The sequence below is a fragment of the Anopheles nili genome, chromosome 2 (assembly GCF_943737925.1).
Source record: "Anopheles nili chromosome 2, idAnoNiliSN_F5_01, whole genome shotgun sequence".
NCBI lineage: Eukaryota > Metazoa > Arthropoda > Insecta > Diptera > Culicidae > Anopheles > Anopheles nili.
The window spans coordinates 32033756-32061230 of NC_071291.1; the positions used below are offsets into that span (position 1 = coordinate 32033756).

Sequence of the window (27475 nt, forward strand, 5' to 3'; positions counted from 1 at the left end):
CATGGCCGCTGGCTCCAAGTGTGCAGCGCTGTTTTCGTTTCCGTCCGATACCGATCGTATCTTGGACCACTTTGGGGCAATTATTTGCACATATCCCTTCCACTTGCTGCGACAATGGTTTCCGTTTCGTTTCGTTTGGTATATGTCTGTGTAGCTTTCGCTGCACATCGTCAAGAAACCGCCGTCGGGAAGCTGGTCAATGGTTGGGTGGAAAATATGTCCACCGTGTGAGTTTCGCTTTTTATGGACGTTAGTGCCAACGTGAGTGGCGTTGGTGAATGGATTGGCGATAAATGCGCAAAACGGTCAAAAGGATAAGGCAGACCGTTTGATGAGAACTAGTAAAGCTTTATTGACATTTATTTGTTTAAGACCAGCATCAATCATAACATATCATCGTGTTATATTAAGGAAATAAAATGTTGTTGAACGTATGACTATGCTTCAGTACTTATCACAATAGCTTACATAAACTTGTGTATAAACATTTGACATCATATGAGGCAAATATCGTGCTAAGATTCAACTTAGTTTCATATGTTCTGTTTCACAATTACAAGACACATCTATTTTTTACACTTTTTGTGCTTTCCCAAACTCCAGTGCATAAGAACAAAACCACCCATGTGAGGGAAAAGCTCGCTTTAAACAAATGTTGCCCTGTATGATGAAAATTCCTGCTACACACACCATGCGGTGGCTCCCATCTGAGCAGCTCTACGACAAAGAGCTTGTAGCAATCTCCGCATAACAAAAACGAAACATCAAAAAGTGGCAAAGAACGCAAAAAAAATAACAGCCCGGCTAAGGGTCGCTCTCATGCGGCGATGCAATACTGCACTCTGTTGAACATGCAGGTCACACGGATGTTGATGTTACGGCTTCCGCACATTCCACACCATTCTCGCTACTCCTTCTACGTTTTCGGAGTCCCTTTCTTCGGGCGTTTTCCTTCCACGTCGCTGCCCAAACTAGCACCAAGTCGGGGGTGAGTGTTCACTCGTTGCCAGCAAAGTGAAACTCGATTCGAAAGGTCGTGGATGGAACGGGAAGCTTTTTTTTCTTCATATTATCACACACGTGGATGCCAGTTGAACCAGTGTCCTCCCTTGAGCTGTTCTGCTCGGTGAAGGTTGATTTTTTGTTTCGGACTGTCACTAAAATGACGAATCACTTCCATTTGCTACGATGGTTTTTTCTCTAGTATGCAACACCCACACCCAGTTGCAATGTCATATTTTTTGTGTTCAATTTTTTTTTTGCGATTTATAGCAAACGTGCTGTACATAAATGTGGTTTCAAAACAATGTGCACAACGATCGCGAATTTAGACGCATGGTGGCTACTCACGTATAGGGTGATGGAGACGCCTGGTGGTTTGTTGATCACATGTGTGATGAAGTAGACGTCTGGTGGTTTGTAGATCTCGAATGTATCGATGAAGACGCCTGGTGGTTTGAAGATCACATAAATCGTAATAAAAACACTTGGTAGTTTGTAGATCACGTATGGTGATGGGGACGTGTGATGTTTTGTAGATGACGTGTGTGATGATGGAGACGCCTGGTGCTTTGTAGATCACATACATAGTGATAGAAATACCTGCTGATTTTTGTTTAAATTGCAGAGTTAGTTACTTTATTCGACGCATTCAGTTCCGCTATTTCTTCAGTTCTTCATTCATCGGAAATGCATTGCCACGACGATACATAAATCTATTGTTGGCAGAAAGAAAGCATTTTAATTACTTTCATGCACATAATTCATCATCTGATTTAGCTGAGTTTTGAATCTGTTGTGTAACATATTTGCAATGGCTGCTGCTTAAAAATTGAGATGAAAATAGTTACAAATTGGTCCGTTTATAGTAAATTCACTTTAAATCTCTAGATTTTATAACATTACTTGTGCGGATTAGCGATTGCTTCGCTTCACTTTTTCTCATTGTTGCACGGTTCCAACATGTATATCCGTAACTTGGTGTGTAATACTTGGTATGAAAACCAGTAGCAAGAAGTACCTTCTTTCCACATAAAGAATTATGCTTCTCACGCCAAGCATTTGTCAAAGCAACTGCGGACAGTATCTGCCTCACGGGGCGTGTAATTAAATAAAATTACTCAAAACTCCCGGTGTCAGGAGCGTTGGCAGGGGCCGTATCCTTTCATCAAACGTAACGAAAGCCCTTACGTTTGCTCGGTACAAAAGTGCGAGAGTGAGAAGTGGTGCGTTTCTAAAGTACTGCATCCACACGGTGGATTTATGTGGCATCAAAAAGGCAAACGTAGCCCACCCCTCCCTCCGAGTGGTGTGTGTGTGTGCTCAGCTTCTCAAACGGCCCAGCACGGCGGGGCAACTCAAGCCGAGCAAAAGGAGGACGGTTTTGAACGAGTTCGTCGGTAATAGAAAACCCACCACGACGCGGAGGTGCTTGAGGTTGATGTAGCTGCACCGGCAAAAGTGCAAATCAAGAAGTCTCACCGCAGGGACGAGAGAAGTTGATGCTCTTCAAACCCCAAGCACCGGAACCTAAACGAGCGGCTGTCGGTTTGTGTGAAGAGAACGCCCCGGCTAAGGTGGTTTGTGCTGGAAGACAAATATGGACAAAAACACACCCTCAGAGTGTCTGCCTCCCAACCGTGCGCCCTGGTTAGCCGGGTGGAAAGCATCAAACGAAAAACTACCGTAGATAACCAAACCCCCACCAAACCGGACGCTTCTTAAACGTCCCGTCCGCACAATGGTTTGCGTTTCACTGCAGCACCGGAAAATCCAACGGAACCATTCTCCCTACGCCCAATCACCGCCCCACCCGCCGCCTAGCTTCCTTGTTCGGCTGTGAAACAAAGTAACTTAATCTGCTAACCAATTTCAAAGTCACTTATTATATTAACATCTTTATCTCGATACGGACGGGTCCGGTGTGCTTTCCTCCTTTGGAGCAGCAAAGATCAAGAAAACCCCACGGCAAGTGGCCGGTGGTGATGGTGATGTGTAGAGGTGATGATGGTCAGTCACCACCCACCAACTCCTCGGAATGGAAAAGGAACCATGCCTCTGGCACTGTCCGTGTACGCTGGTTGAGGTGCTAAAGATTTACAAACAGCACACTCACATTCTCCAGCCTGTGCTCGGGCCATACGCTCCATTGCGTCGGTTTATTTCCCGAGCAGCCGATGTGCCGGTCCGTGCGGAAAGGACACAGCAGTTCCCGTCGTTTCCCCCGCACCCCTCGCACCCATTCAACCATCGCCCGGTGCTCAAACAAACCGCATACCGAGAGTCTTACCAGAGGCTGCTGCTAACATGTTTCGCTATTTTGCTTCGAAATCGCTGGAGCGTCGGTGTGCGGTTGAGCGTGAGGTGTGCTACCGTGCACGGCAGGTTGAGGAGAGGTGATGGAGGGTGGGGGTGGGGTGGGTGGGTGAACCTGATAGAAAACATACGACGACGAAACCCGGGGGGGAAGCTTCCTCAAATAACGCTTTAACGTAATTTGTATTCTGAGAAAACCAATGAACACCATTCGCGCCGCTCGGGCTCGGCCCCACCATTACCGGGGTTTCGTTCGCTCCGGCAAGTTTCCCGGCCGGTTCGCTGGCGATGGCGATGACGATGATGATGACGCACCGAAGCCATAGCTTCAGCATCTTCGCGGTGGACCACCGTTTTGGCCAGTGGACGACCAACGCTGGCCGGTCGAGCGTGTGGTAGCAGCTATACCGGCGTGTTGTCGGACGGACGGAAAGCCAAGCACGCTTGAAACTCGTCCAGTGGTTTGTACACTTGCCACCTTCCCATCGGGTGGTTCGTGTGTGGGTGGGTGCGCGCCGTGGCACGGAGAGGCAAGGATGTGTTTTGAGGCTAACTTGCTTAACTCATGCTTGACGCCCATTTCGCAAGACGTGTCCGGCAAGCTTTAGTGTCAGGCTATGGGTAAAATTAGTTGAATCGTTGAGTTTAAACGTACCCTAACTTGAAACAAGATTAGAAGTGTTAAAAATATGTCATTTTTTGACAAGATCGTATATAAATGATGATGTGTTGTAATTATATATAATATCATAAAATCTATTTTTCTTTTCTAATATTTTTCGTGTTTTTTGAGGAAGCTTTTGACAAATGCGCATTTTTCAGGTCACGATTTGGGTTTGGAATTAAAACAAAAAGTCAAAAACTAGATAAGCAGATGGGCGATGAACACGATGGAGATCAGCACCAGCGCCACTATCCATCCTTGATTTACGTGAGAACCGGTGGCCGACTTGTCGTGTCGCTCATCCTCCAGACCTGGCTCCCAGCAGTGGCTGGTATGCCAAACCGCAGCTACTACTCTCACAACGATCTAGATTCAACAGCCCGAATCGGTTGCTGCTGTCCTTTCGCGCAAGCTCGACCCCATCTCGTTCCATCCAATCCTGCAATGGTTTGACTGCTGCACGAAGCCAACCTAGCGGGTGGAAGAAAACGATTACCAGATCGAATGAAAAGTTAGTTAAACATGTATGAATAAGGTATGAGCTGTAGGAGAAAATCGGGACAGCTTTCGGGCGCATGGGGCGGAAGCACGGACGGCACAAACCGCAACCGACCAGCGACGAAGGGACTCGTGCTCTCCCGAGATCCGTCCCTGGATCTAGCTACGGATTCAGCGAATCGTGCAACCTCGTAAATGTGTATGTGTGTAGGGTGTGGGATTTGAAGACGATTTGATGGACCTGACAGCAATGCAGAATTGCCCGCTCATCCACAAAACCTCCCCACCAAAAGGATGGATCGTGCGAGCAATGGCAAATATGGCTAAGGGTAAGGTTCGCGTCTCCCCCATCTGATCCCAGCGTTGCCGTCGCACTCACCGCACACCGCGGTTGCACTCCGGGCACAAAACCGCACACATATCCGCTTTTCGATCATCAGTTCTCTGTCTGCGGTTTTGCGGACGGGAAAGCCGAGTGCCGCTTCCGGTCTGGAGCCGCCTGGTGAGAGTTAGAGCGAGAGTCCTTGCTGGCGGCGAGATGATGGCGTCGTGCAGGTGTGATACTTTGTGCGTTTGATACGCGTGCGGGTGCTACGGGTATAATAAACCTCCGTCCTCTGAAGGTGCAGGAATTTGCTGGGCCTCACGAGCGAGTCAATTCCCGACTGCTGTGGAGAGTGGGAACGATGCTGGATCGTTGCAAATTGTGCTCAAAGATTCACTTGAATGGTGATTAAAACATTTATTGATTAGCGTAGATGGAGCCATTCTAATGGGGGTGTGGGTCCCATCCTGCCAGGGGGTGGCGATACGAAAATGCACCCTCGATCGTACATGAGATGAGAGGCTCCTTTTGTGGTCGGGTTTAACGCAGCAGGCAAAAACTGCTCACTGCTACTCGACTCAGTTCAATGGGCTAGGGTCCTTTCTCCTGCAGCTCGGACAGCACCAATATGTTATTACCACCTCAACGCCATTCCGTCTTCTCTACGATCGAAGCCTTGGATTGCGGCTAGTTAAAGGAAGAAGGCCGTTCCCCTTCTCGGACGTCGGTAGCATGTTTTATGATGTTCTTAAAATCCACCCACCACCCAACACTTTTCCATCCCAGCGAACTATGCCGAACATGTCGGTCGAGCGGTCGGTCAGTTCCGGTGTGGTCTTCGGATTAGTTGGCTTGGTTACGAAAACATTTTATTCGCCTCCCCAACGGGAAAGGATGGGGGGCCACAGCTGCCACTGCTGACCCTTCGCGCCCTTCCCTTATCGGTAGCCATTTCTGAATGGGTTGAACTGTCCGTTCGCTACGGCCACTCGAAACCACAGCTTACCGTACCACGGCCGGTGGTTGGCCACCACTGCACAGTAAACCGGTGATCGCCATCGTTGTTCACCCTACTGCGGTGGAATGGCCTCCGGCAAATGGGCGTACCAGTAACCCTGGCCCCGCCACCGTCGGTGGTCTCGGGCACGAATGAAGGATTGTTTTGATTCCGGTTGAACTGATATCCGGTACGCCATTATCTCACTCCTGCTCTGCTCTGCTCCCGGCCAAGAGCCGGCTTGCTCTGGAAGCCCGTTGGGCTGGCAAATGGGACCGATTCCACACGGCCGTCTAAGCTTCTTTGCGGTCGGGTGGATTTTGCGTAGTGCGTTGCTGTTGCATTGTTTTGCGGTGCTGGTGGGCAACGAAATCTCTTTAATATTAATTTGAATTTGAAATAAATGTTTTATGGAAATCGATTCGAAGAGGATCGTCGTTCCCGGGTCCCGACGGGGAAATGGCTCCGTTTTCCAACGGGAAAATGGTCCTCTCCCCAGGGAAGGCACCCGGGTGTTCCGCTGGGCGACACGATACTCGGTTCATTGGCATCGCAAGTGTATGAATTGTTTTCCATTTTTCCTATCAAATAAAGCTTTATTTGTTTACGAAGGTTGTATCTTTTCGCTGCTAATTTTCGGACCAAATATTGGTAGTGTCTACTCTTAAACTCAACAAACTAAAAATAATCTTTAAGAGCATATAAAGAAGGCTATAAATCAGCATACCCTCTCATACATCAACAGCATAACTTCAACCTTACATTTCTCTTACATAAACTACAATATAATCACATTTGCATAACAGATAAAATGTTCTCATTCATCGCATAAGGTGGAATGGTGCGGATAGTGTGAGCGCGCGCCCCCAGGTGCTTGGTTTCATATATAAACTGTCTTTTTTTCCAACTTTTCAACTCTTCCTTTGTGCCGATCACTGTCAGAAGTAGCGCGGAAGCCGGCTTGTATAAATAAAATTTGTTCCGTTGATTTATTCCACCGGTAATGTGCCGGGAGCTGAATGCCGGCAAACGCCCGCAGGGAATCAAAATGGATGTTTTATTTTCTTGTCCCACTCGATGTCATTCGAACGGAAAGTCGATCCCCCAATTCCCTTCATCGTCTTCAGCTAACGCTATTGTCGAGGAAAGGTTTTTTTTTCTTCGTTCGATAAACCCCCGGAGCGTTCTTGAAGAACCAATACGAATCACGCTCACGAATGTTGTCATCTTTCAGTTCTCTCGTTTGCACGATCCTTTTTATTCGTTCCATGATTTGCACAGAGGCTTATGGAGTTTCGACACGAACGAATCATGTCGCAATTCTTTGCCCTATTCAAGGGTTTATTTGTGGAGACGTTCGTGGAAAAGATGTATCATGTGAAGATATAAATTTTCGATGCTTCTTTTGGAATACTTTTTATAAGTTATATGAACTTACGTTGCATACAAAAAATACATATACAACTTTACCAACCAATCCCATTTATCTTAAAGATATTTTTACTATCAAAACTTATTGAACATAGTTCAATGATCTGAAAATTATGCATAAAACGTTGCTTCCAAATAAACTATTTGGAACGTTTGTGTATTTCACCCAACGTCCGGATATTAGATCTCCATAGCGAGTGGTTGAACTGAAACCTGAAAAAATCAAACGGAACGGTCAAACTATTAATCGGTGGGTGAAGTTTCATCGCCGTCTGTTCCGTTTGGCTGCGCTTTTAGAAGGTCCGGTACTCTTTTTTTTGTTGTTGCAGCATTCTGGTCCTAAACTTTCCAACCCATTTGGTGTTGCTTCCGATTGAATTCGAGAGCAGATCCACAAACGAAGAAAAAAAAAAGAAACGAAAGAAAAACACGCACACACACACATACAACCGGGACGTTTCCGATGCCTTGTTCGATGTCTTCTCACATGATAAAACATTTATGTTGCTCCCTGCCTCACAACAAAGTGGCCCGGGCTCGGGGGGTTGTTTCGAGCGTCATGATTTTATCAGTGCAGGGCATCATCTGCTTTCGTTCTCGTTTTCACCGTCCAAAGCCGGTGCGGTTCTTCGGTGATCCTTGGCTCAATTTCCTCCCATCCTGCCACCGTCCGCGAACGAGGCGAGCAAATAAAGTGAACGGCAGGGGCAAGCAACGGTCCCTTTGCCATCCGCAAACCGGCCGGGCGCCCTTTTTTCGATATCGTTTCCGTTTTCCCAACCGCTGGCCAGTTGCCGGTTGCGAACGGGAAGATGTTAGAGAGAGAGAAAGTGAACGAGAGAGAGAGAAATGTTTGCTTTTGCCCGGAACGTCCCAAACCAACCCACCCACCATCCGGGTCGTTTTTCTTTGCAATTGAACAAGACTCCGGCAATCAAGGGCTCTCCTGTGACGATGGCTTCGAGCTGTGGCGTAGAAGGACTGGCGTTGTGGAAGGCCACCATCAGTGCTGTCGGAATCGCAATCGCACCACCACCGACCGGCGGAAGACATTGAGCAAGCGGCTGGGATGAAGGGAAATTCGATTCAATACGAAACGAGCGAGTGCGGAAAAATCGTAACAGTAATGTTTCGAAATGATCACACTTACGGAATATTGATGCGGCGGCAGTGGAGAAGGGAATTTGTGTGCGGTCGACATGGCGGGATAGTGAGAGAGAGAAAGTTGTTAGGATTTCACACAATGGATTAGCTCGACGTGTGTGTATTTTATGTTTGCTTCAATTGCACGATCAAGCGTTTGTTTGCGTCTCTTCACTTATCCGGCCATCCTTGCAATAAACGTCACTTGAAGCGTTCAAGCACATATAGTAAACCTTCTTCACCACTTGGCTATTAAATGGTGGTGGTTTATTATAAGTTTTGCTTGTGGATTTTTCTCCCCCCATTTTTATGCCCGTTTTTTTTTCAAACACGATAATCTTACCCCACCTTGAAATTCTCTCGAAATATACAACCCCTCGATCGCTCGGGTGTAGGAGCAGGGCTATTTAATTATCTGCATTCGCAAATGAACCGTACGGAAAGCGTTGTATCCGATGACTGTAATCTCGATCGGAAGCAGCATCGCGGCAGCTCGACGGCAGCCGGGTGAAATTACCTGACGACAACACGCCCGGCCACCACATCGCGTCTCCGCCACGGTTCGGTCCGGCTCCATCGCAACCGAACCCGAACGAAACGCTTGAATGCCTGCTTATCCCGCCAGCATTTAACTACACGCGAAACAAGATTACGAACAAGAGCAAAGCAAACTTTCCTCTTCAATTTCCATCGGTGTGGCACCGATGTTTGGAGGAGGGAAGCACCCACGCCACAGGCAGAGAGAGAGAGAGAGAGAGAGAGAGAGAGAGAGAGAGGGCGAAAATAAAAGGACAGCAGAAAAATTTAACTCCAAACCAACGAAACCGACCACCTCTCGATCGGTACGGGGAAAAGGACTCGCTGCCTACGCCCGGAAATAAGGAAGGAAGCTCAGGGAGGGTTTTTTTTTCTCCCTTTCCGTGCCGGTGTGTGGGTGTGTGATTCGGAAAGCGATCAGCTTAAGAACCCTGCCACTAGCTACTGGCTCGCAGCCAGCCGGATGATGGTAATGATGATGGGGGGTACGATTCGCCGGGGGTGGACGGATAGAGCGAGGACAGCGGGCAGCAGCATTGTTGCTCAATGGTGCGAGCGAGCATCCTTTCCCCGGGCAGGCAAAGCGACGCAAAAGCAAACGGGAACCACCCCCGACGACTTCGGCTAAGGGGATGGAAAACGCAAACACGAACAGCAAAAAAGTAAAAAAAAAAACACCACTCATGGAAAAGACGCCACATCCCAACCACCGGATGATGATGATGATGACGGTGATGATGGTGGCGATACGATGACGATATGGGGCGCGGGGGTGTTTGTTGGGCTGTCTCCCCCTCCCCCCATCCCTCCCGTAAGCTGCCGTTTCTGGCAACCGATGTCGATGGTATCGTTGCTGTCTCAATAAAAATTGGTTTTCCTTATCGAAGCTGTGCTCCCGCCGGGGTGCTTCGTAGGGAGAATGTTAGTGGGAGAGTGGATCCGGAAACGGACGAAACAAAATCCTGTTTATTTTCTACCCATTGCACGCGGGGGGGGGGGGGATGAAGCACGGCCTTCCTCTGACTCCTACGCTTGCGTCAATATCGTCCTTCGCCCGCTCGTCGCTCTGGTGGCTTCTGGTGTGAGCGGCGAACGACGAAGGAATCGATAAATAGAATACGGGACACCTTCGGTTTCCATCCGCTTTCCTTCGCACCCGTGCCCAATTAGGGTGCTCTCATTCTCTCTCTTTCTCTCTCTCTCTCTCTCTCTCTCTCTCTCTCTCTCTCTCCCTCTTGGACAGAGAACCCTGGAGCGTGTTCCGGCAAATGGAGACGCATGGTTTCCCATCTGTCGTCGAAAGCGGGTCGTCGGTTTTCTTCACTCCCTCCTCTTTGCCACCACAACGTGGGGGCGCAGGCCGGAGGGCAATCGTCATCCTTCGATATGGCTTCGATACAATCCCGCCATCCACCCACCACCTCCACCATCCGAGCGTTCCCGCGTGTCGATTTAGCTGTCCGAAGTGCTCGAGAGAAGCGACTACCCGGAACTGGGGGATCCAGCAATCGAGTGGAGGATGTGTGTATGTGTGTGTGTGTGTGTGTGCTGTGGGGGTGGTGGTGTGCGGACCGTTGCCGAGTATTTACTTATCTCTTTTATTTTGTCTCACCCCGGGTCTGATTGTCCCCGCTGATGCGCTCGTGTGGAGTGTGTGTGTGTGTTTGTGTTCCTTTCCATTTCATTTCCTCAATTTCCCTATCACAAGGCGGGCGGGGGAGGTGGGAGAATTCGAGGACCACCATCAGGCGAGCTCTTTTGGGAGGGGGTGGGTGTGAGGGAGTGGGCGAAAGTATTTATTTATATTGATGGTATCGCTTGCGGGCAGCTCCTCACAATGGTTTCGGTGGCACGTATTGCCAGTTGTCGTTGAATTTCAATATATTTTCGTCAGTTTTTTTTGTTGTTCTTCGTTGCTTCGTTTCTCGTCCTTGCGCTCCATTTCTCAACACAACCCCTCCCCCCGCCCCCACCCACACCCACTGAATTTATTTTCCGGGCTGTGTTTGTTTTCTTTTTTTTTTGTTTTTTTTTGTGCTTTTGTTGCTGCGCTTTGTTTTGCTTCACTCTGTTCACAAAACTAAACGCAAACCGGGGATAGCAGCAGCAGGAGAGGTTCCGATTTCCGGTGATCCAACCCCCAACACATTGGGGCTGAGGGCTGGTACATGGCCATGGGCAGAATTTCCATCGCATGGAAATGCCGTGAGTGTGTGTGTGTGTGTCTGTGTGTGTGTGCTCCTGAACGGGAGTGTTTGTTTTCCTCCACCCACCGGACAGGAGCGTGTATTGACATGTCCCCTTAGCGGGGTTTCGCGTGCACGTGGGTTGGTGTGTGTGTGTGTGTGTGTGTGTTTGGGTGGGTGGTGCTCTCCGGGCGAAAGGTTGAAAGGAGCATTGCTTTTATAATCCATTTCTCGAGGATCTTCTTACCCCCGCGGTCACAAGACGTTTTGTGGCCAATGGGGAAAAGTGTATATACATATATATGTGTGTGTGTCTGTATGGGGAGGACTTTTTTTTTTGCTTCCCTCCCACGATGACGACGGAAACTGTTGTTCCACGCCCTTCCCGGTCTCCACGGTCTCCGGTCTAAGTTTCTCGTAAGTAGTCGCTCTCCGACCGCCCACCGGCGTCCGGGTTCGACGATACGGTCGGTTTCGAGCGAACGAAAGATTGAGCAAACGAAATACCCGGAAAAACTGCTTTGCCACCGGGAGCCTTACCGAAGAAGGGCAACGCCACGTGGCGCGAACGGAATGGAACCCCCGGGAGCGGCAGGGTGGGCTGAAATAAACAACAATATATTTCGAATAAAGAAATGAAATATAAATTGTACACATAATCAAGAGCCGTTCCGTTTCGCTGCATGCTTTCTCGTGTTCGTGTTGTTGCGAGTGCACGGTGGGAGGGCAAACTCATGGGGTGGTAAAGACGGAGGGGGGGAGCAGGCTTGAAGAAAGCACCACCATCATCACCACCATCACCCTCACGACCGAGAGCAAAAGGATGCAGAAATTCGGCAGCAAACGCCCATCGTTTCGAAAAGGAAGCGCCCGTGCGACGTAAAGAAGCTTAGGATTGTTTGGGGAAAGTTGTCGTCGGGATATCCCGCGTCCTTCCTGCGTCCTAGTTTCACACTCACGGCCACCTTCACTCGGGTTCCTTGGTCGCCCTTACGGGACGTGTGCATGACGATGGTCGGTGCGGAAATTGCCCACCTCCGGCTACCGGAAGGACCGGGAGCTTCCTTTTTCCGCGTTTTTCGCTAGATTATGGAACAACGTACTTTTGTGCATCGGGTTTTTTTGCGTTCTTTCTTTCTCGCCTCCTTTTCCACGTTGTTATCTTGCCCCCACCCCACGGGTTCCCGCACAACGATCCCTTTTTGGCCAAACATACCCAGCGCCGTCTCGCTCGCTCGCGCACCAGAGCTCGTTTAAATGGCGAAGCTCGTTTTGTGTTCTTTCTCTCTCTCTGCCATTCGTTCCGTTCTGTTCCGTGCATTTTTGACTCGCTCCGCGTTGTGCCGGGTCGCTTGCCTCGCTTCCCGAGGACCACTTATACAGCTTTTCTTTTCCCGTTGGAAAATGCCACCTCTCATCCGCCACCCACACGCCGCCACCACGCAGCTAGACCACCACCCTTTTTTGGTCTTGGTCCGTGGTAAGCTGTTATATATATTTTCTTGTGTTTTAGTTTTACTTTTCCGGGTGGAATCTTTTTTTCTCTCTCCCGCTTCGCTCACTTGCCACCCCCCCCCCCTCGCCAGCGTCACGCCAGCGCCACCGGGACGAAGGGAGGACATAAAGAACAATTTTAAGGAAGCGTTTTTTTTTTTGCGTCCCCACCAACATCCATCGAGGAGAGTGTGGTGATGGCGCAGGACGTCGATGTTGCTTGTAACAATGGAAGCCGCGCCGCACACGGGCTGATGAAATAAACATGTCTGGCATGAATGTGTGTGGACTTGGGTGTTTTCTCTTTTTTGTTTGGCACCTTTTTCTCTTCCTTTTTTGCGCATCCACACACACACACACGTTCGCCGGTATGGAGTGCACTCGAGTGAGGGCTGGTGATTTCTATCTTAAATCCACTTACCGAACACAATGGGCTTTAATGTAGTTGCTTCTGTGCGCGTTTAGAATGTTAATTTTTCACTCCCTTGGAAGGATGCCTTCTCTGTCAAGATGTCTTTACCGCGTACGTGTAATTAACAAAATGTGTTATGAATTGGTGTTTTTGTGATGTACGATAACGTTGTAGTAGAAGCAGAATTCCTACAGAAATGTGATCCATCCTAAAGGAAATTGGCTTACATTTCTATTTCTGAAAAAAAAAGGATTCTAATAAAAACGCCCTAATGTGATGTCAGAAAACATGCACACACACACCGCATCGGTGGTCGAAAACCCCATCATTAACGAAACCCAGCTGCCCGTTGCGTTTGCGGGCAACGGGGTATAAATAATATCAATCAAATTAGCATAAATCAAACGACAGTTGATCAAAATGCCAAATTATCAAAACTCATTAAATTACGACACGATGCTACGCGCGACGAGACAGGATCGCTCGTACCCTCGCGCGCTCGTATCGCACAAATTTAATAACCGTTCCATCGCAATCATCTTCACCCTCCCACACCCACACACACACACACACACAGACCGGGGGTGGGGGCGAACGCGCGCGTACACAACCCTCGACTCGCACTGCCAGTAAATCTCTCCCATTATCAACAAAACGAGTCCCGGTCTCGCGCTGGAGCGCGGCGCCTGCGGTGCCAAAGTTGTTGCCATGCTTTTTTTTTTGTCCATTTTTCTTCCCGTTTTTCGTCGCTTTCCCAATCGCGCCACGGGTGCGAGTGGTGGCGTTGAGTACGCGTGCCCTCGCGCTTGTCCACCCGCGTCATCATCTCATCGTTCTCGTGGGTGGGAGTTTGTTTTCTTTTTTCTTCCATCTTCTCTATTTCATCGTCCACCCGTGGGAGGGTATTTTCGGTTCGCCAGCGCATGCGGGGGTCATAGCAACACACCAATTAAGCCATGTTGTGCTGTTGTCGCGAAGCCTGTCCCACGCCGGTTCGTGTTTCGTCCATCCATCCGTTTTCTTTGTGTGTCCGAGGGTGTGGGGGTGTGCCCACGTCGGTCGCACGCCTCGTGCCACTTGTCGTGCCTTTTGTCGATTCATCCGCGGGTGGTGGATAAATTTGAGCATTCGGTTTGCCATTCCGCTGCCCACCGTGTACCGGTCAATTGAACGGACCTGAAGGCGGGGGCCGGTTGAGGGTTGAGGAAGCTGCGCTGGGAGTTTTTCATTTCTCGGCAGCGCTCACTGATTTATCATCACAATTAAAAATCATCAGACCCCACACACGCAATGGTTTGGGTCGTGTTGGATCGCGTGCCCCGGGAGCGACAGTCGTTTGGCGCTTCGTTGTGGTGAAATCATCGAAAAATATCGGTTATAAAATGCGTTTGCTTTCTTTTTCGAATTGTTGTTGTTTTTTTTTCATTTTATTTATTTGCCCGGTGCACCTTTTGTCCGTGTTGTCTGTGGCGTATACTACAAAAAATGGCCAATGATGCGTTACGGAAGGGGGTGATTCACTTTCCATGCCGTCAGACCGGGTATTTCATAAATGATAAAAGGATGAAGCAAATAATAAATGCACCACGCATGGGAGGCGCATTTTCGGCTTCCGTTCTTTGTGAATTATTGAGAAACATAAATACGCATGAATGCGAACGAAAAAAGGAAAATTGCGTACTACCATAAATTGATTGCGAATTGCTATAAGGCATATGCTCGCCCATATAATGTTTCTTGAGTATGTCATATGTATGTTATATGTTTCTCATCCACTCACTCCTCTGCTTCAATTTGGTAAACTTAAACTGTACAAGAGTTAGTTACAAAAGTGTTTAGTTAAACTTCATTAAAATGGCACGTGTCCAGGTCTAATGGAAACCTTTTTTTTTTTGCTCACTCTTAAAAACGTACAAAAACGCTAAAACAATGTTGCCGTTAAAATGCTCCCTTACCCACCTTGGAAGAGGAGTGAAATCGCCGAATAATATATCGGTTTGAGCACCCACAAACTCGTGCTTCTAATTGGCAACATTGATGCAACCATTGCCTTTCAACCCGGGCATCTCGGGTGGATCGCTGCGCTCGACAACGATAGCACACGGTACGGTGGTTGCTAAAAGCAAAAATAGAAGAAGCCCAAAAAAAAACAGCCATATCCTCGACAGAAACGAATTTCGCTACCGGGCGGCAAACGGGAGGGAACATAGACTCTATTATTTTATTACCGGTTTATTGCCTCAAGTGATGCTGCTGCCACCGTGTTGGTTTCATCCCCATCCGATTGCAATTCCCCGAAGAACCGCCCGGTGGGTTGCCTTGCTTTCGTGCGTTTCCACCAACCCACAAGGCGGGCGGGCGGGCCAAAGGTTTTAAGGATAAGCTTTTCGGCCTTTTGTCTGCCAACACCGACGCGCTCTAACGCTCACGGTGCCTAGGTGCCGTCGTTCGGTCGTGCGCGTTTCCCGCTTCGGCTCGCGCAGGAAAAAGCACACCGTCTCGTAGCTACAATCAAGCGAACTTTACTGCTGATGATGAAAGGAAAATTGGTTTCGGTTTCGGTGTGGCGGTCGGAGCCTGCCTGTTTGCCGTTCTCGAGCGCCGGTAAATACGTCGCATCCGGCCTGGGGGCGGGAAAAAAAGAGCGATGTTGGGAATGGGAAAAGTACGGGCCACAAATCGTACGGGGCCGCTTCTACATCGCAAACTCCCCCTCCCCGTGGCCTAAATCTCGTTTCCGTCTGTCTCGGAAAGTGATGAAGAAACAGTTCGAAGGAGTTCCCCCTCCTTGGAGAAGGAGCATAATATATTTGCAATCTTTATCGTAGTTGGGTCCCCCCGCGCATCTATTGCGGCTGACGCGGGTGTCGAATCGGGGGTGTTAGAAGCTTAGTTTATCGCTTCTCGAGCGATCGTGGGAGAATAGAAGCCGGTGGAAATAGGTGCCGGTTTTTTTTTATCATTGCTTTTCGTGGCGGTTTCGATTGCGGCGGTACGGGCATGATTGATTGTGGAGCGAGAGCTAGGTAAGGAAAAGTGAAAGTGAAAACCTGTGAAAAGGAATGTCGTAGCATACCGTTTGCCTAACGACGCACAGCAATGTGCTCATCCGTTAGCATTCTTCCGCATTGGGATGCCACATGCAGTAATAATTACGTCTCGGGTGCCAAGAAACGCAACACCACAGATCACTTGCTTTAAATTCCGTAAAATAGTTTTCCTCTATTCTGTCTCCTTGCAAGGTGTGTGAGTGTGCGAACCGTCGGGTGTTGACAAAGTGGAGAAGTATGATCATAGTTCTTGACGTAGTTACCACACCCACGGGCGGAAAGTGGGACGGAAGCTGGTTGCGGTGCGCGTGTTGGGTAAATGAATGGTAAATGACACCCAACCCTCATTGGAAGGGGATTGTTGTACCTTTCCAACCCGCAACGGCATCCCGACTAACCGATGTAGTCCTCTGTCATGCCCCTCATGGTGAGATGGTACCAGAGCGACGTGTGCTTAATGCCGAAAGGACCTTCCGGAACCGGGCATGGGGGAAAAAGATAGAGCACGTTTAGATGTAATAAATTCTAATTCCTCGTACGATTCGGGCCCGGGTGGTTGGGTGGGACACTCGACGGGTCCCCAGGGGAATAAGTGAACCATAAAATAACAGGATCGTTCCACAAACGGGGATCCTTCGTGAGGGACAGCACAACCGCCGCTAGTGTTCTCTTGTTTTCCTCCGCCCGAAGCTTGAACGATGTGAGGTTTCTAACCGCAGCAACCCCTGCAATTGCGACAAGTGAGTGCTCAGGGACGATTGGAGTTTTCCCGGCACAAAACCGGAGCTTTGCGGTTAGCGAGCGGGGAGAATTTTGGTTCACACACGCTACTCCAAGTAATTTACATCCTGCTTCCATTGCCGCTTCTGAGTTGATGTGGGGGCGAGGACGCTTGGCGAGGTCCTTTTTGAGTGGAAGTACTGAAGGTATAATTTTCTAAAAATGTAATCAAGCGAACCCCTCGATGTTTGGGGGAGGCTTCTCTGTTACTCAAACTGGACGGACGGCTTACCGTACGAGGATGGCCATTGAAATGTCCTTTAACGTTCCACTTGAATGCAACAAGGATCTTGGCGGGTGGCATCGGAAATCATCCGAGCGCTCCTCAAGCATGTTTCATTCGCCTTCACCGTCTCGCATCGTTCAACCTTCTTTGTTTGCGAAGGATTAAATCAATCTAATGTAAATTTATGACGCAACCAGCTTATGGAGGTGGTGGTGTGGAGCGTGGTTGATTTTTAAGATAATCTTCACTTTCCATCCCTTCCTGTTCGATGGGGTGTTTTATCCGGATTGTTTTTCCGTGTTGTCATCCCTATGCAGGGACTAGGCGCCGGTCTTGGGCGGACGAATCTCGCCATCAACGACGGAGTAAGATTAATTGAATCAACAGCATTTATCGGTCGCTTGTGTTTTACGGTTACCGACGGGTTGTGTATGCGAGGTTAACTTGGGTGGATGGGCCCAACCGAAGTGGGAAGTGTCGCATCGTGTAGCTTCTGTAGCGGCTTGTAGATTGGTTTGAACGCAATCAACAGCACTATGAAAATGAATTCATCCTGTGGCGAATGTAAATCGTGCCACTAAAAGCGAGTAAAGTGAAGAGCGTTATTTTATTGTTTTGAACTAGTTTTCCCGGAATATTTATCAATAATAAGAGCACAAACCAAGCTTCTGCAATTTGTTAGGGCAACAGTGATTCATTAAATTTCATAGTTTACTGCGCGTTAGTTTCTACAACGCCTGTTGAATATTTCAGAAACTGTATAAAAAGGGTTGAATTTTCTATTCATTGACCTACAGTTGAGCTGAAAATGTTTTCTCTGATAGTTTTCTCTTTTTTAGCAAGGGTAATGAAAAAATACTACCAAAAACTAAACTCGTAGTACCTGACCTCGCTTCGAATGGTCATGTCTCAGAATTTCCCGACGGACATGTTCATCAGAATGCTGGTAATAACACCGATGATGGTGTGACCGATGCCCGCCACAATGTGTTGATGAAGATGAATGTCTAACGTGACACCTGCGAGCGGACGAGAAACAAAAAGAGAAAGAAAAAACGAGAAATCCATGAAATATGAATACTCCACGATGGTGCGTCGATCGTGGTGGCGATGATGATGACGATGTCGCGGGAATGATCCTTTTGGGTGGAACATGCCTGCTTTTTGTGCGCGATGAGCAGTGAATGATAAATGCGCGGAGATAACGGAAAAGGCTAGACGGTGTGGTCCAATAACGTACGAGGAAAAAAGTACGAATATTTCCCGTTGGAACCTTCTCAGAAACCGTAAGATAGAAAAGAAAATAATGTTTTTTTCTTAGCAAAACAAAGTGTTTTTTTTCATATGTTTCAACTAAAGATCAAACGAAAGTCAGTCAAATCGCATTTATTATACTATTTCATGAACATTATTTTGAAACTTGTCAAATGGCTCATTTATATTCGTTATCATTTATATCATTACTTCCAGATTCATTACTGTTGTTATATGAAACCAAACCTTCTGCCAAGCAGATTACTTAGGAAAAGCTGTAAGAAGTGTGCTGTAAAACAAGCGTAAAAAAATTGAGAGCAAAAACGATTGAAACAATACTAAAAAGGACGTTATACTCGCGCCCATAGTACCCGAAAGTGGTAGGAGTCAACTGATGCTAGAAAAAGCCCGGAAAAGAAGCTCCCAGAAGCAACACAAAAAATTCCACAAGAGCAAAAAATGCAAACGATGGGGATCGGGAAACGGTACCGAAACAAAAAGTGGGATTGTTTATGTACTAACACATTTAAAATTGGTGAGAGATTCCTTTCGCCTCCGTTCCTGGGTCCGTTCAGTTTTTGCATTGTGCGGTTGTCGTTGTTGCTTTGTTGTTGTTCCCACCGTTTATTCGTCCTTTTTCTCTGCCGCGGGGAGTTTGTTCGCCGCATGCATGATTGCATTCCGTTCGCTCGCCCTTTTAGCCGACACTTTTCTCGCTTGCTCGGCTCCATTTGGCCTGTTTATCTCGCGTCTCGCATCATCCGCTCGCTTGCTCGCTCACGGTCTCGGCGGTCCTGATGTGCTGCACGATGCTTCTCCTTTTTTTTTATTGTTTCGCTTCTGTTCAGCCCGAATCGGCGAAGTTCATCTTCCGTTTTTCCGCGATGTTTTTTTTGTTCTGCTCTTCTGCTGCTCCATTTTTTAAGGATCATTTTATGACGTTTTGCTCAGTGCCAGCGAGAACGGGCGTCTCTCTTTCTTCCATCTCTTCCGGTCGTCTGCCCATCCATCAGTGAGTGCCTTTAAGCGAAGGATATATGGGCGAGTGGAAAAGTGTACCGCTGAGTGCGGTTTGTGTACACGAATCACTGTGTGTGTGTGTGGATTAAGAAAAGAGAAAGAAAAACTTAACCACAAAGGAGAGAGAGAGAAAAGAGAGTGAGAGAGAGGAAGAATAAAGAGCAAGTGATGGCGGTGGCGGCGAAGTACCGTGCGGTAATAGAATTGGTAAGGGATTCCACTAAAAAAACGATTCATACCAATGCACGAGAAAGTGGGTGGATAGGAGTGAGAAGCTAGTGAGAAAGATAAAAAAATGAATGTGAGAATGAGAAGCACCACGAACAAACATGAGTGAGAAAGAGTTAGAAAGGGAAAACATCGACATGAAAAACCACCGCACCGGCCTACTTCGCTCGAGAAAAGGTGTGAGCGAAAGGGAACGGCTCGAAAGCGTTCAGTATCGCTGCTTCACCGAACAGATGGTGGAAAATTGAAAGCCACAGCGCGCGAGGCACGGTGTCCTTTAGGATGCCCGGCCCGTGGTGGCGAGGGATGAAAAAGGAAAGCGATATTGTAAAAGCGACCCCATAAGTCACGGCTCGCTCCGCAGGATGAAGGATGCGTCTGTGCCGGGTGTGCGACAGAATGGGTGCGAATAAAAAAAAAAGAGGACAGAGCGATGGCGATGGGAAACGGAAAAGACCTACACGCAAGGACGAGTGACGCGAGAGGGGAGTTCCGAAACATAACATGAAAATTATACATCGACAAGGACGACGCAAGCGACGCCGATGACGATGACGGCGACGGCGCGTGAGGACACCCTTCAAGGGGGATTGATTTACAAAACTTCGGTTCACTGCTTCTGGGTGATTTCCTACGGTTCAAGCTCCCTTCTCACCGGGTACATTTTGAGTGATGCGTGCCATCGCTTATGTGCGCGGAAATGTGCTTAAGCAAAGGACGAACAACGGGGGAAACGCCGGCGGAGGTCATATATTTTTTTTCGCTGTCTCACATAAAAAAAAAGGGACACACCATAAAAAGGAACCAACTCGACCGGAGCAACACGCATTTGGGTGGGTAGGTGGTGGCGTTTTTTTCTCTATGTGACACGCTTCCAATTTCCCATCTCTTTCTCTCTTTTTGTCATTGGTTTTTTTTTCATGTGCATTCTTTTTTTTGTCGCTTTGTGTGGAAAAAATCGGCACTCCCTCCCGACACACATAGCGTGGGTGGTGACGACGCGTTGTTTTTTGTTGTTGCGTGTATGTGCTCGCTTGCGGACGTACGTGTGCGCGTGTGTGGATGAGTGGGTTGTGATTTTTTGTGTTGTTGCGCCTTCGACAAATATGCAAAGGAAGAATGCGGCTTTTTTTGTGACGTTGCGATTTGTGTATACATCGTGCAGAAAGGACCTACCGTGCGGCGGCGAGTAAATAGAGTTCCCTCTGCTGCGGAGGACGCCAGTTGACAGAGACCGGAACAGTGACGAGACAAAGCCGAATGAGCGGAGGCACCTTTTTGGGCAACATGCCAGCAGCGGTGAAATTAACTGATTTGCTCGTCTTTTTGCCACCGTTTGGCATCGTAGCGTGAACGTTTATTATACCGCTGCTTACTGCTGGTCGTTTTTGTGTTGTTGTTTGCTCTCCGAAAAATTCCCACGCATGAGTGAACAGCAGAAGGAGCACCGGTGAAGGAGTGTGCCGCGCGCCGGTTCATTTTTCCGTCATTTGTTATCGCGTTGGCTGTTTATTTGCCTCCGATGAGAGAGTGCTTATCTTATTACCGTGACGGCTGACGTCAATAAGGATTGCCTCGAAGGATCAAACCGTTGCCTGTTTCGCTTTCGCAGCGTGAAGGATCAGCTGGCTATTTATGACCCGCTCCTAATTAGCACAATACCATCGAACACGAACGTTTTAACTTTTCTCCCATCGAAAAGTGGCTATTGTCCTGCTGATGCTGCTGCTGCTGCTGCTGAGCCTTCCGGTTGTGCCAGCGAACTGAGCAGCTGGGAGGGATTGTGCGGGCTGGTGTTGTTGTTGTTGTTATTTTTTTTGTCGAGCCGTCCGTTTTTCCTCTGATCCCCGGTCGCCGGCAGCTGCAGCTCCACTTGAGCCCGGGAAACAAAAGCCATATGTAAACCGTGTTTCCTCCCCTAACACGGGGATTGCTTCTCATGCTCGCCGTTCCAACGGATGCTGGGCCCGGTTGTGCACCCGCGTGACTCCTGCCTTGCGGAGGGATCGTTTTCGCATGTGTGCATTGCCGGAGCCCATCACCCGGCCATGGAGAAAGCAGCCGAGGGTCCGCTTCACGAAGAGGGTGCGGCCCGTTGTACTGGGTTACCGTACCACCACCACTGTTAGGTCCTTTCCCGCCATGCTATCATCGTGCGCGCCTGCATGTATGCAACGTTCGCGTACGAAAACGCGGAAAGTGTCGCGACGGGGTCGCACCCGACTGTGGTTTTCCCACTTGCCCGCAGCGCGATTTTCCACCGCGCACTCACTCACGCTTGGGTGACCGGCGGGTGTGGGCTGGGGGAAAAGTTATAAACGCTCGAAACGGCGAGAGCAGCGCGCATCTTGACGCGCGTGACGCTCTCGTCCTTTTGCATGCCCGCGCACCACCGTCAGGATGATAACGGCGCAGATAAACGAGGACGACGCGGACCCGCGCGTGAGCCTCACGTGAGTGCCACACAGTGAGCGGTGAGAAAGCGAGAGAGCGAGAGCGAGAAGCCGGTGAGAACCGGCGCTGCTGCTGGCCTGCTGCGATGGATGGCGTGGCGGCGAGTTTTCCATTCGTGTGTTGGACGCCGTAGCGTGAAGGAAGCTGTTTTATGTCCAGCGATTGTAGGCGCCTTTCGCTCTGCATTCTGTGTCGTCGTCGTCGTTAACGTTGCCGTCGGTAAACACGTTTGGCTCGGTGATTTCGCACGTTTTTCAAGGTGCGCGTTCGATCGAGTTGCCTCTGGGCCAAAGTACATCAACGAGGCTTGAGTGTAGTGTTTCGAGAAAAGCGTAGCCATCGTCCTCCGTGCGGCGGTTCTGTACGGTGTGTTAATTGTTCCAATAAGTGTCACGGCAAAGCGAGGGCGAGTTCCCTATTAGCGTTGTTGTACAGGGATAAGCGAATTGTTCCAGCAAACTGGCCTAATGGGCCACCGATTGATTACCAAAATTGGTGGTGTAATTGCGTGTGTGCGTTTTCTACTGATTGCCAAGTCCGCCCGAAGGCGCACGTGAAGTGAAACATAGCAGTGCCCTTGCGCGTTGCTGCTCCGGCTCCCAAATTGGATTAATTAGGCCGCATCAATTTACGGCGGTCACCGTCCATCGTCACCGCTGCCGCCGAGTGTCGTCGCGCGCGTTTAAAAAGAAATCTCACATTTCCAAAATGAAATGTCACCCCTCGCGTGTGGTGTGGCCTCGCAAGGGTGCGGATGGTGGAAGCGAAAACGACATGCCGGGACGGGGACGAGGGACTCCCTGCTTCACGTTGTGCCAGGCGCGCATCGTAAAACGGCAAACGTTTTACGGCCGATGCCACGCCACAACGGGCAAACCTCGGGTTTCGTGATGTGCGTGTTGTGTGCGGGGCGGTGAGAGCGAAAGGACGAACGAGAGCCGGCCATAAATCGCTTTAAACGTCAACTTCCCTGCACGTACAAGCCAGAACGCCGTTGGGTGCTTTTCCGTGGGTTCTTTGCCTCGGATGATGGAGGAACTGCATGCGATTGTGTGTGTGTATGTGTGTGTGTGTGTGATGAATACGGGTGAGCGTGTGAGCGAGATAGTTGCGAACGCATGCCTGCTTCGTACAGAGCGACAAAGTGAGCAAGAAGTGGAAAAGCCGAAAAAAAAAGAATTAAATCGTACCATCCAAGTGACCATCGAGCCAGGACATCGACAAACATGTGACAGAGCGTAATCTGGTGGCGCTCATCGTGTGGCTGCCCCCCCCCGGGGGACCCTCACGCTCCCCTGCCACCGACCGGCAGTGGATAATTTAATCATTTATTAAAGCATATTAAATAATGGCATTAAAAACGTCCTCCCATCAGCAGAGCGTGCTCATCGTCATCGCTGCCCGGTGCCATACGTGTGTGGTCGTCGCTGTGGGGTGCGATGTATGTGTGCTTGTGTGTGTGTGCTTGACCGTGGGTTTGAATATGTAATATACTCGGGCATCGTTGTCCTTTCGAACGCGCCGCCAAAGCAACGGTAGTGAAAAGTGAGAGTGAGAGTGGCTTCCGTCATGAGTGAAAATGAAGTCACTAAATGAAACAAACAATCGTCTCTCGCTTTTCCTGCTCTTTCCATTTCTCTCTCTCTCTCTCTTTCTCTCTCTCTCTCTTGCTCGCTCTGTCAGTTTTTCCTGCTCACTCACACACTGGAGTTTCGTGCCTCTCTGTTTCACGGCCATGCCATTTCGCTTCACCGGTGGGTGAAACGTCAAAATGTTCCGAAAACTTCTCGCCTCCGCAGCAGCACCGGGGCATGCAAGGATGCGCTTGCTCCGTGTCCTTGCCTTGGTACGGCCTTGCGTTCCGGCAAATTGACACCAAGCCACGCGGGCGCAGAAAATTGGGGATATTGCGAAGAACGTGGTACCGGTGGTGTATCCGTTTCGCAGGATCTTGCTACCAAACACGAGCGCCCGCACTCACACATCCGCAGGCGTTCGTTCGTATCCCTTTTTGCAGCCAGCAGCGGCGTGATTTTTGTGCGGCGCGGGTTCGCCCAGCCGTGTCCCTTTGGTCGGTGTTCCGTTTATCGCCTGCTCGCTTCAATTATGTGTGGGTGCGCACCCCACGCCCTCTCCTGTGCCGTGCGGTGGTGACTCGGCACGACGATCGCTTAATTGAGAGGCATTGCGTGTGTTTATGATGACGCTCGTTTGACAGTATTTTGTCAGTGGGAATGCAAGCCGTCGCACAACCACGTCGTTTCTTCTTTAGCGGAGGAATTATTTGTTTGTTTGACTTTTCAATTATCCACCATCGGCCTTCGGTAGTCGGGCGCATCCTTTGGATCCGCTTTCGATGGGCGTGAGGCACCATGAATATATCACCATAATGACGTGGGTGTTGTTGGTCCGCGAAACGCATTGGTTAATTATGTTAATCATGTTTCGATGGCCGGTTTTAAAATGTTTTTTTTTTTCGCAATGGCAAGTGTTAATAATGACTATTGTTTTTAATAATAACAGCTCATGGTTGTTCATAATGAATATTTACATGAAATTAAATGTGGAAACGATGTTTGGCACACGTTCCAAGTAAAGGATGTCCTTACCATAGTCATTTCATGAAACTGTATTCGTAAACGGTGGAAAAGTGTAATAAATATGTGCTCATTTATGTTCACGTGTCCTTGACGCGCTTTGCAAGAGTTGCGCAAAAAATAATAATCCAACTCATGTTATTACTGTCTTTTTGTAGTGAAATTTAGCGCCTGCAATAGGCAAGGCTTTAGGTTAGTGGATTCGAGTGTGAAGTAAACCCCCCAAAACAAAACGAGTGCTCTAGTGAAGTGTTTCAAACACCCCAAAAACGGTGGTGTGCCGTACTCGATTGGAGTTAAGCCAACGGAGACGCGGGCGAAGGAAAAACGAAAAAAGGAGGAAAACAAACCCGATTCGCAAATGCGGCCGTGAACGAGAGGTGCACGTTGCCGCCGGGCGCCATGGTGAAAATTGTAATGGAAATGCAAATGAAATAATGCAATTGACGAGTGTTATTAATTTTTAACCGCATCCATCAACGAACGATCGCGCAAGGAGAAGCATAGCAAAAATAGGAAACAAAAAGGAAACCAAAAAACGTGGAGCTACGCAACCACGCGATGACGTAAAATAGTGAACCGATAGCGAACGAACGCGAACAAAAAAATATACTCTACCTTGATTAAGCGCTGGTTTGGAGGAGATTTTTCTGGTGGCTTTGTTTTTGTGCCCCCTCGTGCACGTGTATGTGTGTGTGTGTAAGTGTATGTGAGGGTGGATACTGCGTGAATTCAAGTATATCAAAACTGGAATAATCACCACGATATATAAACCCACCAGCGAGGGTGGTTACGGCACATTCGGGACAGCGGTCCATTAGGCGGTGGAGGTTTTCTTGCATTACTCAATCATCTTCCTCCCGTCGGTAGCCGCGTGCGCCTGAACAGCGTACGGTAACGGATAACAAATTGGCTCCGGCCGGCTACCATCGGCTGCTTTCCCATCATCATTATCACCAGCGGTACTCACAGGAGCAACAGCAGCAACACCAACAGCAGCAGCAGCAGCAGCAGCCGCCACCGCAACAACATCAACAGCCGCAGCAACAGCAATTTGATAATATGACTGCCAATTTGAAGGTGCATTTAACTATAATTATATTTAATTCGTGCGCATAAATTGTTAATTGAGGTTGGGCGGCAAACTCTGCCCCGTGTGGGTGCTCGCGTTGCCGGCGCTAGCACAATGAGCCTGCGGGAAAGGACGGTGGTCATTTCGTTAGGGTGTGTGTGTGTGTGCGGTTTTTATTCGCATGGCTCACACCACCCAATCTGGAGGTGGTGGCGATTCGGGAATGGTGTTTATAATGCTTGCGTGCGGTCCCATCTGTCACATTGTTTTGGGATTTATTTCAGCTTTAATTTGCTTCACCACACAAGAATAGACAATCGGTTATACTTTTAGAGCATTGGTTAGAGCATTGGACTAAGGAAAGAATAATTTTTTAACACGCCTTTTTTACCCTCTTTTTTTCTAGGGACCGCCTCCCCAGGGGCGACAGTTCACGATAGCGGAAACGCTGGAACGGATCAAGGAGGAGTTCAACTTCCTGCAAGCACAGTATCACGCGTAAGTATCGCTCGCAACATTATTCGAAAGCCTGTTCATTCTATTTTGGGAATAGAGTTAAAAATTATGTTCGCTTTAAGCGCCAGCAATGCATTAGCAAATTAGCTGGTTCTAATTATTCGCCCTCACCTCTGCTAGGTGGGGCTAATAAGGACGCAAGGACGGGCATGCACTTACGAATGCTTCCTTAAATTACCCACGCGTCGTGTTGTGGTGTGCATTCGGCCAACGTTCGACGTTTGGAAACGTCCCGCACAGCCAATACTCGGAAACGCGATCATCCCTTCCTAAAACCCCGACCGAGCAGGATCAAATGATTAGCAGCTGATTATGATGTTAAATTCAGAAGCCAACTGCATTCACCCATGAACGGTGAGCAGGGCGTTTTCGGTGTGGGTGCTTCTTCTCGAAGGACACACGCCGTACCTCGCCGTACACGTCTCGCAGGGATCAACGTTCTTCAGGTTTCGATTTCGACTACGTTCAGGTGGATAAACACGAACCTCCGGTGCCGGTTGGCGGTGAGGTCGAGAATCAGACAAGACCGGGCGCTGCTTCTGGGCACACAAACATTCACTCTCACCCACACACACACACTCACACTCAACCTGGTGTGCCCGATAGTGCGGTGGCGCCTCCACAAATCGCTCCGGGTGAATCGAACGCGCGCGTAATCATTAATTTAATTGTTATTATGCTCACGTGTGGCGCATATTGAACGCCCCCACTACGCCCGATTACTACTTGCTTCCACCCACTCGAACAACACGGGTGGGTCGGTTGGTGGTGGTGGTACGCGTTTGGCCTTTGCGGATCAACGCCGGCATTGCGGTGGGAAAGGTTTTGTGGGCTGATCGGCTGACCGAAGGATACGGGTGTGGGGATGGAAATTGAAATTGATAGCATTCGCGAGTGCCGCACGCACGTAAGCAGCGTCGGTGGTGATGGTGGTGGTAGCAACTGAGGAAGGGGGCGTTTCACAATCAAGGGATTATTTGTTTCATTCTCTCCCTCTCTCCGGTGACCAGAGTGGCCAGTTGATTCCCGTGCGGTATCGAATAACATTAATGGATTTAGCTTTCGGATTGGCGCTCGGTGCATGCCGACCGGGGGTTGTTCGGATTTGGATGCACAACCGAACCCCCCAGGGGTCATTATGAGCCGGTTGGCCGCGGTTGGTGTGGGGGTCGGGATCGAATTAGGTGATATGGTGAATAAACATCCTTAATCGCATTGATTAGGTTGTTAATTATGGAGCAGCAAGGAAATCTGTGGGTGTGTGCGAGGCACTTCT

At 49.0% G+C, this 27475-nt stretch overlaps 1 protein-coding gene across 1 annotated transcript in view; it reads left to right on the plus strand.

Annotated features, from left to right (window-relative positions):
- Positions 1-27475, plus strand: part of LOC128731068 (protein groucho) — a 173132-nt gene that overhangs the window by 71970 nt on the left and 73687 nt on the right. The window contains exon 4 of the mRNA XM_053824164.1: positions 26090-26181. Coding sequence (XP_053680139.1) covers positions 26090-26181 — 92 coding nt within the window. The remainder of the gene's footprint in view (positions 1-26089; positions 26182-27475) is intronic.